Source organism: Oncorhynchus kisutch, linkage group LG11 (genome assembly GCF_002021735.2).
Source record: "Oncorhynchus kisutch isolate 150728-3 linkage group LG11, Okis_V2, whole genome shotgun sequence".
NCBI lineage: Eukaryota > Metazoa > Chordata > Actinopteri > Salmoniformes > Salmonidae > Oncorhynchus > Oncorhynchus kisutch.
Genome location: NC_034184.2, coordinates 82,773,534 through 82,787,122, shown reverse-complemented (window position 1 = coordinate 82,787,122; position 13,589 = coordinate 82,773,534). Strand labels below are relative to the sequence as shown.

General features: G+C 43.0%; 1 protein-coding gene across 1 annotated transcript in view; it reads right to left on the bottom strand.

The window, feature by feature from the left end:
* LOC109875786 (collagen alpha-1(XI) chain-like) overlaps positions 1–13,589 on the bottom strand; it is a 241,229-nt gene that overhangs the window by 40,088 nt on the left and 187,552 nt on the right. Inside the window, 3 exon segments of the mRNA XM_031836411.1 lie at positions 11,039–11,092; positions 11,343–11,396; positions 11,762–11,869. Coding sequence (XP_031692271.1) covers positions 11,039–11,092; positions 11,343–11,396; positions 11,762–11,869 — 216 coding nt within the window.

The following is a 13,589-nucleotide window of genomic DNA, read 5'->3' as shown; positions in this document are numbered from 1 at the left end:
AAGGCCCTTTACCTAGATATGGGTTATAGGTCTGGTTGATCACGCCTCTAATACGGGCAGTTTAGATAAAAACCCCTTTAATTTTCAGCACTTCAATGCAGAGTATGTAGCGCTCTGTCAGGACGGACGTCAGGTTCCGGCGAAGGCTTTCCAACCACAATTTAATAACAACATATCTGTGCGAGAATTTTACAATCTATTCCTGGCTACAGGGCGACATCTAAAAGATCTCTCTTTACCTATTGACAGAAATGATTTTGCAGAGGGTTACACATTGTATGCTTTCAATTTATCACCTGATGATGACACCTCAGGAAATCTGTCTGTGGTGTCCCAAGGTAACCTCAGGCTGGAAATGCGTTTCCGTACACCTTTAGCCTGTACAGTTAGCATGATTGTTTACGCATGCTCTGATTCAATCTTGGAAGTGAATGCCCGAAGGACAGGTCTTAGTGGATTATTATTAAGGACCTTTGAACAAAGACATGAATACCCAAGAGTTGGACGGGCTCATGAGCCGCTTGATTGGAAAACAATTTTGTGGAGTGTTGGCTTGTGATGAATTACCTATGGAGATATGGTCTGAGAGGCCTGCAATGTTTATTGTCAATACCCATCCTAACACATGCCTGGTGAACATTGGCTAGCTATGACATTAGAACAGGAAGGTGGACGAAAAATCTCAACTTTTTTTGATTCCTATGGCTTTCCCCCCGGTTTTTCACATTTCCCTAAATCTATTAAAGATTTTTTGACCCTAAACGGTACAAAGATCTACTACAACATCAAACAAGTGCAAGATAACCTTTCCACTACATGCGGTCACCACTGTGTATTTTACCTGTGCCAAAGAGCCCGGGGAGTTTCTTTTGAAGATGTTATGTCTCTTTATAAGGATGATTTAAGAAGTAATGATAACCTTGTATCTTGTTTTGTTAGAAAATATCAAAAGTGTTCAAATGTGTGTCCTTTAAGAACGCGTAATCAAGGCGTATGCTCACGTCATATGTTTCAAGAATGCCACAAATGTTAACTTGCTTATTTTTCAAATAAAAAATTAATTGAATTTAATCATAGTCATTCAAAAGTCATTTTCAAAAGTCTAACCACGCCGAGAGATCGGGTTTAGGAAAAGGTCCTGAGACGTTCATGGGAGTAAATGAGTTAGCATCATCGCTTTCATATGGGGCCGGTGTCGTTGGGGCATCTTTAGGGGTGCTGTATCTCGTTGAAGGCTTTTGTTTTAAAGCTTGAATCTGTTGACGAAGCTTATGGTTGGGTACACCGGAGAGGGGGATGTTGAGGATTGCCAGGGCCTTAAGAAACTGACGCCAGCCGGGAGGCCTTCGGTCATCAGCAACCTTGTGGGCAGCCGTGGTACTTTTAAGCAAGTCCTGCATATGGGACCCCCTAACCACAGAGCCCTGAAGGATAAACTCTCCAGAGTCGTTCCAAGCAGCTATCCCCTTTGAGTCTTTTATCTTGTTCATAATGTATTTAACATTCTTCCTGTTACGTAAAGGCACATGTGTCAGTAGGTCATGCATAACTTTATCTTCAAATGGCATTTGAGCTTCACCCGACATATTATCGCCACTAGGTAAGATCGACGGTACAGGCCTTACAGGGGCATGGCTATCGTTAGGTTCGACATCTGTTAAAGGGTCCGGTAGGGAAAGGGTTAAATGGTTAGTCTCTCTCTCCCCTTGCTTTACCCGAGTCAAATACCTTTGCATTAGGTTTGTGTATTTTTGAATCTTATCATAGGGGTTCAATCCTTTTCGGTTCAAAACATCCTTCATGGCCGTATCCAAATCATTTTCCGCTGTTTGTCTGATATCTTCAGGACCCTGCATTTGTTTTTTAAGTCTATCCAACTCTTGTTGAGGCACCAAGTACATTTTAGTGGCCATCACAACCCGTGTTCAACCACCACGTCTGGCCGCAATAAGGCTGGTGATGAAGGGCACGGCTATACTGAGTAAAGGTAGAAGAAAACCCCCAGACTGTTGTATACTATGTCTTTTCTTTTGAAGACTGGCCCTTTTATTGGCAAAGAGTTTGATCGCTGTCTTTTGTCTCCTTAATTTTTTCAATTGGTTCAGGGTGAGTGGAATGCGTCCTTTGAGAAGATTCAAAGCAATCTCACATAGGGCTAATATGAGATCTGAAGAACAGCGACCCAAGATGGCCTTCCGTTCTTTAGCTGTAGAACCTACTAGCCTTCTCAAGAGGGGGAGGTTTCTTTTTAAACGCAGAGACATAGCGTTTACTTTTTAGGAAGGTATGCAGCAGGCCTCTCCCCCGGAAACAGCCCTGTACGTAGCCTAAGGTGTTCTGGAGTATTTGCTTTTAAATCCACGATTAAATAAGAAAATGGCTCTTTGGTAGCGTCCTCATAGCTCTCCATAAAGTATGATTTCCGTCCAGGGTACATCTGCTGAGCTAGAGTGCTAATTTGCAGTTTGTCTCTAGGATTTTTAAACAATACCATGTAGTTGGCATTCAAGCTAATGGTCCGACTATTTTTACCTTGGTGAAACACATTCTGGACCAAGTAAAGCACGGACAGGTTTCTATGATGAGTATATTGGGTAAAAGCTCGTGCAATTTCAGGGTGTTCGCTACCAGCAAATAGCATATCGTCCAAAACCAGCAGATTATTTACATGTGGGGGGAGAAGTTCATCATCAGACAGAGAATCGGGTATTCCTTCAACAAACTTGATTTTTATTGTCTTCAATAATTCATCATACAGAGGTTGGTAACATGAATAACACCATACAATATTGTCAGGCTTTTGAGATAACACATGTTCAGAATTCTCTAAAATACTTTTTACAAAAAAAGTTTTGCCACTGTTTGAAGGGCCGGCAATTAATGCTGAAAAAGGCAATTGTAGCCGGGGGTCAAAACCCTCGACAGCAGTCATAATATCTTAAGCTTTAAGACACACTGGGGCTTGTAGCATAAGTCAGTAGCCAAAGGGCAATGTGGTACCGTCAGGCAATAGCTGTCTCTTGTCATAGACTACCCTGAATCTTTTAGTGAGTGGTGCGTTTCTTAGATGGAACCCCTTTTTATCCCTCACTATTTTGTTGTAGGAGCTCAAAATCTCCAAGTCACTATTCTTGTCCTTTACGAACCCCTCGACCAAGCGCGTGATTGATTCCAAGTTTACACGCGGTGCATTTTCATAGTTTTGAGTCACGCCTTTGGCTTTCAACACCACGTGATTGGCTTTAGTCCTAAAAGCATAGCTTTTTGGACCACATGAGGACCATTCTGTAATATGGTCACCCTCTTCGAGTTCACTCGTTAAACCCCCAAGATAGTTGCTAAGTGGGGGGGTCCAATCCCCCGGTTTGCTTACATAGACCACAGAGTCTGTGTCGTGGTAAAGAACCCGCCTCTGAAGCTGTTCCATGAGGGTGTACAGTTCAAGGCGGCCATAGGCTGTGGTAAATGCTGCAAGAAACACATTTACATTACCCGGGGGTAGAACCCACTTTTGGTGGCGCCTCCATTGCACCAAGGCAATGTCTTGACTCAAGAAGGAAAAATGTGAAATTTCGTATTGGTCCGAAAAAACAAATTCCAAAAATTCTTCGGGGTCTTTAATGATCGAAGTTGTTAGCATATTGCATCTCTGCGCTAATTTCCCCCAAAGGGAGTTCAAGTACAATTTCGACACATTTCTTTTGGTTTTGTTGACCTCTATTCTGTCAGGGTCAAGAAGTATGCCTTCTCTGTCATGGTAGTCTTGAATGTACTGGTCTTTACTTTCTTGATCTGTGACCGATGCAGGATAGCCTGAAGCCATCTGCTTGCATCTCAAGAAGGTTTTGATGTACTCTTTAAAAAGTGTGTCTGATTTCCTGGAAAAGTTCCACACTTCAAAGATTTTGGCCACACGATACCCCTTCTCTAAAGCCTTAGAGAATTCTACAGTGACCCATACACCGGTCAGGGCTCTTTCTTGATCTGTGTGATCACAGGGGTTTTCCTGGTTGTGGTTTTCACAGCATGTGCGACAAAGGGGAAAGAAAAGTTTTCCTTTAGGACCCTTGTAAGGCAACACAGGTATAAACAGCCCCCTAGGAGGGTAGACAGTCGCTTTGATTAAACCAAAATAATTTTGGGGTTCGTCAAAGTCGCTGTGAATAATTTCAGGATGCCCTATAGGATAGAATGAGGAACTCATTACATGAGGATATAGGGATGTAAAATCTACATAGCCTATTGTCTCGTCGGGTTGAGCTACATAACGCAATGTCAAAGCATTGGTCCGGCCTCCAAACAAGGCCTGTCGCGGTTCCAGGGGCTCTGGAGGGTCATAATGGGTAAGGAAGGCCTTAACACTAGGATCTGCCTTTTTGAGGGCTGTCCATTCGTGCTCCCACAAAACCACAACTTTTAACCCGTAAGTAGCCTTTAAAGAATTCAGTTTGTCTTGAAACTCTTGGTACATTTCCCCAAAAGTCTTTTGGGTTAGGACACACAAGGTGTGGGGGACAAAGCATAATTTACAACCGTGGAAGAAACAACCGTTGTACTCATACACTGTCTCAACCCCGTCAATCTGTGTGTAGCCATCTACATGGTAAGGCCCAAAAGCCTTCTCCCCCCGATTCAAAGCATGTTGGATAAAAATATCTTTATCCTGGGCCAAGTACTCCAACCATTGAATGGAACCACTAGAGTAGGCCTTGAATTGGCGTCGGTAGTTGTCTGGCGATGGGATAGCTATAGATTCAGGAGTTAGATAGTGTGTACGATAGGTTTTCATGCACGCTGATGCAATAGTTGTACAGCTCCAGGGGTCAATGCCCGCATCTTTGATTACCTCTTCTCTGAATCTGAGGCATCCTTCACGAAGTATAACAACGTCATTGTCACAGTATGATTCCATCTCTTTATGGAAATCAAAAGTGCCATGTCTTACGGTCTCGTACCATGTCATGAATCTCTCACGCTCTTTGGGAGACATTTGATCACACCCGTACATTTCGGGGGCTGGATAAGATCCTATATAATGTAGATTCTCCTCAGATGTGAAGAAATGAGGGAAATAGCCTTTGACAGAGTTTTCAAAACCCAAGGCCTCTGGCATTTGAGCCAATCTCATGGGTAAGAAGCTTAAGCTGTCAATGTATCTCTGTTTGAAGGCGGGGTCAACAAAGCATAATATTTTACTCCCTTGAGCTATGACACTGGGTGCCACGCCTTGCTGTATCAAAGGGTTCAGAAGCAGATAGGAGTCATAGGCCCTAGCATTGTGAGCTATAAACGTGAAGTTTCTGTACTGGGCTTTTCTAAAATGTTTTAGAAAGAGTCGGGCACAATCGGGTCCCTCGGCCGACCATTTTTCACCCTTGAAAGTCATGGTTGACACAAAAATAGGCAAATGAACCCCTGATTGCTGAGTTGTCTCAAAATCATAAAACACATATTTCTCTGTATGTTCATCTTCAGCCAAGGGCTGAATGTAACACTCATGTGTTACTTCTTGAACCGCTTCCGCGTCTCTGCTTTTCAAAGGACCTTTACAGATTGGGCAGTGTATAATTCCACAAACATGAGGTTTAGGGCTATCTATTTTAAGGTTGTAATTGCAATGACATTTTGGACATTTCTTGTTAATGTCACAACTGCTTACAGATTTACATGCCTTGGGATGCCATGTTTCAGTTTTGTGTTTTTCGTAACAGTAGGCCGAACGACATGTGCGGTGACAATCCGCACAGGGGGTCAAGTTTAGCGGCTGCATAGGGCAATGTTTATCCAGACATACTGAACAGTTGTAACGGCACGAGTGCCCCCCCATGCGTGTGTAGCCGGTATGACAGGCTGGACAGACATATGGCGCGCCTAAAAAGGCTGTGATGTTAGTTACGGCATAGTAATGCTCATTTTGCACATAAAAGTACATAGTCTTAGGATGTGGTTCGGGTATATTTTGGAACTTGAGGAGAGCGTCATTAGCCCTACTGTGGTACAAAACCACAATCTTGATGTTCAGAAAGTTTTCAAATTTGACTATGTCTGAGAAAGCCACAGCATCCTGTATACCGAGACCCACCGCAGTTTGTAGCTCTCGAGCTTTATGTAACGCGGCTTGATCCGTACATCCGGGGCTGAGTAAGTGGGCCAAACCTATGGCAAAACATAGCTTATTACCTGGATTGTGAACGTTTATGAGATAGGCCCTTTTATTGCTTATGATTTCGGACTGCATTAAACTCTCGAGCTTTCGTCTCTGACCCCCGCCCCCTTGTGGTTGGCGTACTAATTGTACTACAAGTTCGAGGGTCCTATCTGCTAGCACGTTTAAATTTGACTGTACAAGGCGTTCTAGCAGTTTAACAAATTGTTCAAGCTCTGCTTCACCATTCTGTAAAATAAGCGATACCTTGCTCTGTAGACTGTCTCCACAAATTTCCAACTGTAAGAGATCCCTAGGTTCGCTATAATCTCTAATCCTCGCTAACAGTTCATTCAAAGTGTCCATAAGCATTACGTAAAACACAGCATATTCCCGAATCTGACCCCCCCATGCGAAATTGAAAAACTGGCGAACCTCAATATTGTTGAATTTATTTCGACGCAAAACATGTACACTTCGATCAAGACCTCCCCCCTCCAGATTTACTAGGCAATTGTCCAACTGTTCAAAAACATCGTATTGGGTTTCAGACTCTTCGGACATTGGTGTTAAAGGCTGATTTATAGGTGTCTGGGGTGCCGAATTAAACCTAGCGCTCTCGTTCTGTACACTGATCTCAAGACCGCCCCCCCTCCAGATTTGCTAGACATTTGTCCAACTGTTCAAAAACATCATATTGCCTTTCAGACTCTTCGGACAATGTTGTTAAAGGCTGTCTTAGAGGTGTCTGTGGGGCCGAATTAAACCTAGGGCTCGCGTTAAGCTGGGTAATTAGAGATATGATGGTTTCGGGAATCTGTGTTAACATGTTTTCCTCGGAAGGCCCTGACTCATTCATACGTGTAATAATGTCTATGAGTTCGGAGGGAATCTGGGATAATAGATTTTCATCTATTGTCATTATGTCAATTACCCCCGAATCATTCATATGGTTAACTATATCTTGGAGCTCTGTAGGGATCCTGGCTAAGAGTGTTTCAATTGTCTCACTTTGGTCTATAGGGGGCGCCATCTGTCTAATTAAGGATGTGTGTGTGTGTGTGTGTGTTTACATGTGTGTTTTTTAACGGCGGTATTTGCTTGTTTTAGCCCTAATGTTTTTTAACATACGGGGTAGCTCGCTACGCCAGAATGACACATCCTGATTGTATTGATGCTCGAGTAGAATACACATGCGCCTCTGGAGTAGAGCCTTTCGTGATTTTAAACCCAGGGTAAACGCTTTGAAAAAACGTTCTTGGTCTATTTCAGAATCTGCTGTTTCCCCCACAGAATTGGCCGATTCAAGAAGGTTGGCAGCTTCACAGAACATCAAATCGTCTACCTCAGAAATGTCATTTAAATCTTTGACATCATCAGGTTTCGCTGGTGTCTTTGGAGCCTCCTCGGGGATGCTTGTCTGGGCATCCTCCGATGTTTGTGCGTTGTGTTCATAAGCCGGTGAGGAGTCTGAAATAAAAATAATACATACACAAATAGGTTATTAACCCTAAAATATGTTAAAAATGCCAAATACATTTCAGATATAAGCCTATATATTAACAATACATTAATTAAATACCTCGGCTTTTTTGACGAGGGCTGTTCTGAAGAAGCTCTGAAACCAGGGGCTTTTGTCTTTGTTCAACCTGTATTACAACATCTGCAGGTCCGGTAGATGGGGAGCCTGAAAAAACAAACAAACAAAAAAAAACAGCATTAGGCCTTGTTTTAACATATTCCGGCATAAAAAAAATATATAAATATTAAAATAATAATATATATAAATAATAATATATAATTGATTCATACCTAGTCCTTGGAACGACGTCTCGTGAATATCGGCCAAGTAGAATTGTTCGGGTGAAGCGGAACTGTGGATCTGAGCACTAATTATCCTTTGGTGTTTAGAAATATGGGGGACAACGTTGTCCTGGCCAAGGGGAGTTGACCTGCCGTTTAAAGTCTCTGTTCGCTGCTTTTGTGTAAATACATCCTGGGAGTAGGGCAGAATTGTCTCGTAGTCATATGCTTCGCAGAAACCGTTCAGGCTCCATAGGGCATCGTTTAACCTTCTAGGCTTTAGGTCCTCTGTAAACATATAAAATAACTTTTAATATAAGATGCCCACACTTTTTGTTTTTAAGGTATAAATATTTTTATGTATGGAATTCTTGGAGCTTACTTACGTTGACAATTCAGGGCAGGCGTTTGTTTGTAGGCACTTTGTTTCGGAGCCCCATGGGATGGTTCGAGCTCAGTTATACCTCGGAGTATCTGCGTGAATGCTTCAGAATCTATAAAACATTCGACAATATTAAAGCTATAATCACTTTAGCTAATATTGCCTTGTTATACGGTAAGCATACTGATCCTAATGATTGTTTAATATTTCTATAACATCCCACGCTTTTCAAACAATTCCCCACAACAATCAAATCTAATAAAGATTTATTTCAAGAACTCACCTTGCGATAGATCCATTAGACTGTTTTCCCCGATTATCTTTTTTAACGCTTCAGTCCGATAACGATTCTTGGAGTTTCTGGAGGTGCTGTTTGCATCGGAACTAAAACGCTGCTAACATTGCCCATGGTTTCTAGCGCTTTTGTACCCTACGACCTAGAGAAAAACCCCTGAATGATTTTTTTACATAGCATTTGGGGTTTGTCGTTTTTTTCGGGCTATACCCCCGCCCATGGTATATTTGACACATTTCAAACACATGGTATTGGGTGTGTCTAAACATTAGGATCCTTTTGGAGCTTCTAAAATCTCCGGGGTGCTAGCACCTAGATGCATGGGGGTGTGTTGTTCTCGACATCGCTGGGATGAATGACTTTTTAGCCCACCTAAAAAAAATAGTTTTATGAAAGGCCTTTAAGATTAGGAGTCGTAAGACACAATATTATTGTTGGGGGGTAGGCATCTGTTTTGCAGGCTAGTGTAAACCTTGGTTTCAAACGACCCACCAGGCATGCATGGGTATTTTTTTAACAAACAACCCGCCCCCCTTTTTCTGTTTTTGAAACACACACACACACACACACACACACAGCCACTACAGAAAACTCCCTCACGCACATGCGCGCGCACATGGCTTTTTCCGCAAGATTTTTCTCAGGGACAGACTGCGCTAAGAGTGAACAAACGCGAGAGTTCATAACGTGGTGAGATTCTGATTTTAAAACCATTTATTTCATTCAAAATATTTAGTACATACATTTTATATCGTTACATTCTTAAGGTATTTTACGATGCCTTTCTTACAGATCCTGGGAGCTTATGCAACCAACCGCCATTGTCCGTGTCGAGTTCACCCTCAAAAGGCAAGGCTCTCTTGCTATGTCCATCAACACATGGTAAGTTTTCACTCCAGGGGTAGATCCGCCGTCGGGCCTTTTGGTCTTGACTCTGTCTCAAGGAAAGCCTCGCCCAGCGCTTTAACTGTTCCCCATTTTGGAAGAGAATGTCCAGCTTATTCATAAGTGTTATGAAAATTGGATAATCCACCCATTTAAAACTAAACACAGGAATAAAAAAGTTTACATGTTTGCGGGCTCTGGAAGCTACCGGAGAATTGACAGACTTTGTAGCATTAGCCTTATCATAAAGGTCACAGGCTAAAATTGTCACTTTGTTGTCAGGGCTATAGTCCATTGAAGCAATTCTTAGAGCCTTGAGATCACTGCGGCCGCAGACCTGTTCTTCCAACGCATATCCTGGCACATTTGTAACACTTAGGACCTGTTCAATTTTACAAAGAGCCAGCCTGATGTTTAGCCATTCTCTCATCCCCAGAGCCGGGGGAAAACTCCCAGGTTTTGCAGGATAAAGGGGTTTGGGTCCACGGTCTGTGAATATCTTTACCGTAGAATCCTCCGGGTGGAATATGTAAGACATGTGGCCCTCACTCGTACCCAAAAATCCTTTAAAACATTCTGGAGCTTCACACAGAACTTCTTCAAGGCTTTGGTCACTGGGTTCATGACAAGCCGAGCATAACATCCCTAAAATTGGCATAGGTGTCATTTTTGTTTAATATTCAGGGGGGTTATCATGTACAGTCTTAAACAGGTATTGTTCAGCGGCTTTATAAGGGGCCTTAACCAACCCAAACCGTGAGAAACAGTAACAGGTTGACCTGACACATGGTCACTTACTCAACCCAGGGCATGCACCCTTCTACATGACATAGGGTCATAAATCATTACATAGGGTCATAAATCAGGCTTGGGTCATCAATCATTAACGGCCTGTCAAAGGGACCCTTACTCACCCCATAGCCCCCACCTAACCAGGCTTGTCTATCAGGCTTGGGTCATCAATCATTAACGGCCTGTCAAATGGACCCTTACTCACCCCATAGCCCCCACCTAACCAGGCTTGCCTGACCAGAAGACATGCACACGTCATCACTACATAGGGTTCACATAGAGTTCACATAGGTTCACATAGGGTCATCAATCAAAATTTTGACCCGTGACATCTACTCTATTCTCTCTGATATTCACACACCCGAACAAAGGCTTAAATAATCAGATTTGCTGTTCGTATTTCTAAACAAATATTAAGAAATCTGTACATACTATTACTCATATACCAGATCTGAAGAAGAAATTGTATGACTCAATGTTCTCTATTGCAGGTACATATTCACAAATGCAAGCTTATTGTAATGTATTACAGGCAAAGCACACAGGGGGTTGTATCGGTTATGTTGGATAGGATATGCGAGGCTATTCATATATAGACGATTAGGACAGACTAATGGCAAATGGTGAGGGTAATACACTCATACAGTCGCCCACTCTACCGTGCTGCAAATTGGAATTCAGAGCTGTGTAAAATTGTTGATTTTGTGTTTATAATATTTATGACATATGGACTTACAGGTTGACCAGATTCACCATCCTCTCCTTTCTCTCCTGCAGAGCCATCAGTTCCCTAGAGAGAGAGAGAGAGAGAAGAAACACAAACATGTACATGTGAGATGGGTCACCACGATCTGATTCCATTACAAATGACCATTCCTGGTAACAGTGGGAGTCACTGTACACATACAGTACACACTATACGCATGGAATGGCGTTACAGTCTGACTGACAGTGATGGCATCTCATAATACTGGTATATTTACAGCCCAAATAGTTGAATAATAATACATAAAGGCATGAATCAAAGACGTGATGCTTACAGCAACACCAGCTTCACCCGGTGGACCAGGATCTCCAGGGAAACCAACCGGACCCTGGAGAGACAGGGGAAGAAAAACAAAACATAAAACGTGTATAGATATCATTTATTATATTACACAATATTACAATATTAAACCTAAGTGGCCATGGAACAATATATTGTTTGTGCCTAATGACTGTTGTAAATCTGATGGTGAGAGGTTTAGCTGTCGCCGACCCCCCCTTGCCCCCCCCAACCATATCAACTGTCAATGGCACTTTGTGTAAAACTTGTCTCCTACATTCTACAAACAGTAATGTCAGCAAAGCACTCGCCACAGTTCACCACTCTATTGAAATAGACAAGATGTCTTAAAAACATGTACGTGGTTCTATCACTGAGAGCTGATGTCTTATGGGAGTAGAGAGTGACTCTTACAGGATTTCCCTTGGGTCCATCATCTCCAGGGGGTCCTTTGGCACCTGCGGGTCCGGAAGCTCCAGGTGGTCCTGCCTCTCCTTTGTCTCCTCTCTCGCCTTCAGGTCCCTGTAGAGAACAACAAATGGCATCAATATTCCTTTAGGTCTCTGTAGAGAACAACAGATTGCATCAATATTCATTTAGGTCTCTGTAGAGAACAACATATGGCATCAATATTCATTTAGGTCCCTGTAGAGAACAACAAATGGCATCAAGATTAATGTAGGTCTCTGTAGAGAACAACATATGGCATCAATACTCATTTAGGTCCCTGTAGAGAACAACAGATGGCATCAATATTCATTTAGGTCTCTGTAGAGAACAACATATGGCATCAATACTCATTTAGGTCCCTGTAGAGAACAACAGATGGCATCAATATTCCACTCTGCCACGTCAAATAGCCAGAAGCCACAGGGCTCTTCTCGCAGGGTGTACTTACTGAAATGGAATCATTGCGAACCCTTTACCTTGAACAACACAGCAGCTTTTTGTTATGTTTTGTTATTTTTGCATAACAAAAAATGTACAATGAAGTTGGCACTTTGACAAGAATGTTTGTTTTCCCCAATTTCTTGGCGTGGTCCAGGGGAATTAATTCTTATGACGTGAGTATCGACTCGGAGTATGATAATATTCAGGAATGATTTTGTTCATGGTTCTGGAATGTGCTGAAGATTCAATTGGGACTGAGCTGCCTCGGTTTCACAGTTATAACTATATTAAAAGGTATTGAGCTGCCTGAACTACACAGTTATAACCATGTTAAAAGGGACTGAGCTGCTTCAGTTAAACAGAATCTTGACTAGAACCAAAACAAGTGGATCATATCACTCCAGCGCTAGCCTCTCTCCTGTTAAGGCTAGGGCTGATTTCAAGGTTTTACAGCTCACCTACAAAGCATTACATGGGCTTGCTCCTACCGCTCCCTCCGTTTTGGTCCTGCTGTACATACCTACAGGTACGCTATGGTCACAAGACACAGGCCTCCTTATTGTCCCTAGAAACAGCTGGAGGAGGGCTTTCTCCTAAGGAGCTCCAATTTTATGGAATGGTCTGCCTATCCATGTGAGAGACGCAGGCTCGGTCTCAACCTTTAAGTGTTTATTGAAGACTCATCTCTTTAGTAGGTCCTATGATTTAGTGTAGTCTGGCCCAGGAGTGGGAAGGTGAACAAAATGGCACTGGAGCGACAAACCACTCTTGCTGTCTCTGCCTGGCCAGTTCCCCTCTCTCCACTGGGATTCTCTGCCTCTAACCCTATTACAGGGGCTGAGTCACTGGCTTACTGGGGCTCTTCCATGCCGTCCCTTGGAGGGGTGTGTCACTTGAGTGGGTTGAGTCACTGACATGATCTTCCCGGGTTGATGGTGTCCTGTGTGAATTTAAGTTTCCTCCCTCTAATTCTCTCTCTCTCCCTCCCCTCCCGGAGGACCTTAACTTTGGGACCATGTCTCAGGACTACCTGGCCTGATGACTTCCTGCTGTCCCCTGTCTACCTGGTCGTGCTGCTGCTCCAGTTTCAACTGTTCTGACTGCGGCTATGGAATCCTGACCTGTTCACCGGACCTGCTACCTTGTCCCGGACCTGCTGTTTTCAACTCTCTCTCTCTCTCTCTCTCTCTCTCTCTCTACCGCACCTGCTGTCTCTAACTCTGAATGATCGGCTATGAAAATCCAACTGACATTTACTCCTGAGGTGGTGACCTGTTGCACCCTCTACAACCACTGTGATTATTATTATCTGACCCTGCTGGTCATCTATGAACTTTTGAACATCTTGTCC